Here is a 3,683-nt window from a genome sequence, read left to right on the forward strand (position 1 = left end):
TTCTCAGGGCTCTGTGCTTTATTTTGTTCTCCTGTTGGAGTACAGGAAGACAGCATTGCATTCATCAGGCAAGGGTTCGTTCAGATGTGGACGACTCGTCAGAAACATGGGCCTCATACTCGCCAGCCGAGGAGTTAGGTAGGGGTTCACAGGGCTCTATGACAGCCTGATAATCGGTCACCTGAACTCCTTTGTAAGTACCGTAGATGGTGGTCCACTTCGTGTCACCGTTGCTGTAGGTACGGCCAAGGCGAGCCTTAAAGGGTATGTCGGTTGTGAACCTCCTGCCTTGCATCTTAATCGTGCACTTTGTGTTCGGGGGCACGGGGACTTCAATCTGGAGGTTTGTGGTGATGGAAGTAGAGATGGATGTTTCCTTTGACGCCTGAAATGTCTGCTCCACGCCAATTGTAATGCTATAATCAATTATTTCAGGGATGCCGACAGTAAGGGTGGTGCTGATCGAAAGCGTGGTGGACATGGAGAAACCCCAACTGTCTGTCTTTGTTTTGGTCGAAGATAATGATGCTGTCATGGTTGCGTTACTGCTATCTTTGTTTATGACTGTGGTTTGATCGACTTCGAACGGGGGAGTGGCTACGATGTTTGCCCTATCGATGAAATACTCCATATCTTTGAGCTTTTGGTTATAGCTGTCTGTATTTATTGTCAAAGTCTGGTAGGATCTTCTGTACCAAGTACTGTACCCATGGACTGTGCCTTCCTCAAAACTTTGTACCCAAGGCAAATAGAATGAATCTTCAGGATGAAGCGATCCTAAACCATATTCGTTTTTCCCAGCATAATTTCTATTATTCCCAGTACATGCCCTGATGGAGTTTGGTGGTACAGACCCATAGGATCCTGATTTCCACTCAAGAAATACAAAGTCATCTTTGTTCACGAGGATGCGAAAGTTGTACTCAACAGACCACAAATCAGGGTAGCGTGGGAAGATACACTTTTCACCATATAAGCTGGTGTAGAAACCTAATTCACAGCCATTAAAAGTGCACACGTAATCAAACCGCTGCGTGTAGTCGTTCCAGATGCCCACTGCGTTACTGTGGAGATTCCCGTCATACCGTTTCCAGGAAAGGTTGGGGTTATCATTGAAGGTGTATGGCTTGCCGTAAGAACGAGTTCCAGTATCATTTCTGATAACGAATGCCGGGGTTTTCTCACGCCGAGCTGAAGGGCCGGGCTCTTCAGGTCGGTCAACTAGGTAGAGATCAGAAAATCACAAAGTTAGCCATCTGCTGTGTGTACTGACGCACTTAACACGGTTCAGAGAGACTCGGAGAAAGACGAATGAGTGAGAGACATTCGAAACACACTAAACTAATGATATTTTTCACGAGTTAACAGGACGACAAGCTGGTAGAAGGGTGGAGGAGGGGTAAAATGCTTACTGAGTTGATGTTCTGTGGTTGTTTCCTTGGAAACCCGGAGAAGATACGCTGGCGGAGGCTTGTCCGCTTTGTCGGCAGGTGATTCATCTGCACAGGTGTGGTCTGCAGCCAGCACCAGAGCAGTGATAACAACAGGCAGGTAGAGCCTCATCTGAGAAAGGAACACATTGAAATGTTGAAGCCTCGGGAAACCTACCGTCGGCTCAGTGTTAACACATGACGGTCTCGCTGCAGCCAGTAGAAAGTAAGGTTTCAAGTATGATAACATACGTGGACATTCTTGTCTTATTGAAGTTAGTTAAATCTATTTATTCAGCAATATTCCAAACAAAATGTTTAAAACATTTGATTTATGAGAGATTTGATGGGATAAGATTTGCTACACATTTGAATTTTACAGATTTTGTTTCGTATGAGCATAAAGCTGCTCCAGTCACCCTTTGATCGACACCACTCGTTTTCCACTAAACAGATTAAAAGTCCACGGACAGCCCCGCGTTTGTGAATGAAAGAAACCTCATAAACCGTATTCATCTGCAATTCTTCTTTTCCAGCAGAAGTGTAATAAAATCAGCACAAAATGAAACATAGCAAGAACTTACCTTATCGGTTCAGGCAGAGAGAAATGATTGATCCCGCTCAGCAACGGGGGTTCACGTCTGACACGTCCTGATGTGTGTGTGCTACTTTTATAGCTGATGTATTACCCACATTTACCCACGAGCTATTATCTTTATAATCTGACAAACAGGTTCAACATGTCAGTTGAGATTGTTAACAGGAAAGATATTATTATAGTCCCTCAAAAATCAAGAATGGCAATCTTTGGCAGGACCACTGGCATAGCTGTTATTTATTAAACTAAATGTTCAGTTTGCATGAACTGCTAAGCCTATTGCAAAACCAACAGAAACATTCTCCCACATCTATCTTTTCAACTTCATGGAAAAACTCAGAAAAGCCTCTGAGTGGGGGCATATTGTTGTACATTATGTAATGGAATTTGTCAGTTTGAAAAAGAAACCAGGACAAAAAAAAAGCGATATTTCTAGTCAGGAGCTTTCGGCCTCGCCAAGGCATAAAAACCCCACGTGGTTAGGATAAAGAAAACAAAAAAACACGTAGTTCAATTTGGGAAAATGAAAACATGTGGTTAGACGTAGGAAAACAAAAACACCTGGGTAAATTTGGAAAAACAAAAAAGTTTGCAACGCTTTTACCTGGTCTAAAACCCTGGTCTCCTGGGAGGAAGTCTTGGGCTTGATCCGTCTGAGAATCCCCAGCTTGCCTCCCTCTAGCACTTTTTGTCAAATGACCTGGTCACATGACCTTCATCACCTGACCTTTGTCACTTGACCTTCTTCTTTGATCCGGTAACGCTGATGTGAGGCCAAATATTATATTGCAAATGGTGTATTTAGGTACTAACATTGGTGTGCTCAAAACGGTCCACAAATTGAGTAATAAATGTTTGACACTTTTTACCTTCAACTGTCGCCCTCATGACTTCGTCACGGAAAGACAACGGCCACCAACCTGAAGTATTTTACGACTGCGGTGGACGAGAAAGCCACTATACATCTGTTGGACTGAAGCCATTACTATGTTTATTGTGTGCGCGAAACAGAGGATGCGAAAACACGTTAATTTCTGGGTAAAATAATCGAAGCTGGAAGATATGTTGGCGGGTGAATAAATCTAATGTAATTAATTTGTCCGATAAGTTCGGAACGGCATTTGAGCGATTTAGGACAACGCTACCGCGTCAAAATTGACGTACTACACAATTAAATGTACTAAGGTGTGTGTACTTTGTGTCAGTGGATGAAAAGAAGTACACGATTTGAGACACAGCTTGAGAGTACTCGCTAAGAATGGTGAATAAAAAAAAAATAAAACAAAAGAGCCCAAACACTGTTGGTGAGCTTTAATTCAAGCCACCTCAGGTCCATCCGGTGCTTCTGGCAACACGCACACTCATCACGCTGTGAGTAAATGGACTGACGGAGGTAAATGTATTGGAGTGGAGGAGATTTGTCACGGGGATGATTTGTTATGGCGTGAAAACGGTCCGTGAAAACCACAGGTCCTGTCTTGATCGTGTTGTTCTTGGTGCACGTAGTGACAGAAGTAACTCGAGGGACATTCCCGTAAAAACACTGATAATTGATCCGTTCATTGAAACAGAAAGTAACGAAGAACGGCTTGAACTGTTTATTCTTTACTGACCAGAGAACACAGATTTATGTATTTATTTTATTTATCGTGAAA

At 43.0% G+C, this 3,683-nt stretch overlaps 1 protein-coding gene across 1 annotated transcript; it reads right to left on the reverse strand.

The window, feature by feature from the left end:
- LOC138630765 (natterin-3-like) lies at positions 1-2,177 on the reverse strand. The gene is made up of 3 exons (XM_069715312.1): positions 2,015-2,177; positions 1,413-1,563; positions 1-1,221 (listed from the first exon to the last, which is right to left on the reverse strand). The coding sequence occupies exons 2-3, from the start codon at positions 1,561-1,563 to the stop codon at positions 65-67; spliced, it is 1,308 nt and encodes a 435-aa protein (XP_069571413.1). The 5' UTR covers positions 2,015-2,177; the 3' UTR covers positions 1-64.
- Positions 2,178-3,683: the final 1,506 nt, after the last annotated feature.

Source organism: Brachyistius frenatus, unplaced genomic scaffold (genome assembly GCF_029030835.1).
Source record: "Brachyistius frenatus isolate BFR_SWC_R1_liver_20210118 unplaced genomic scaffold, ASM2903083v1 Contig_141, whole genome shotgun sequence".
Lineage (NCBI taxonomy): Eukaryota > Metazoa > Chordata > Actinopteri > Embiotocidae > Brachyistius > Brachyistius frenatus.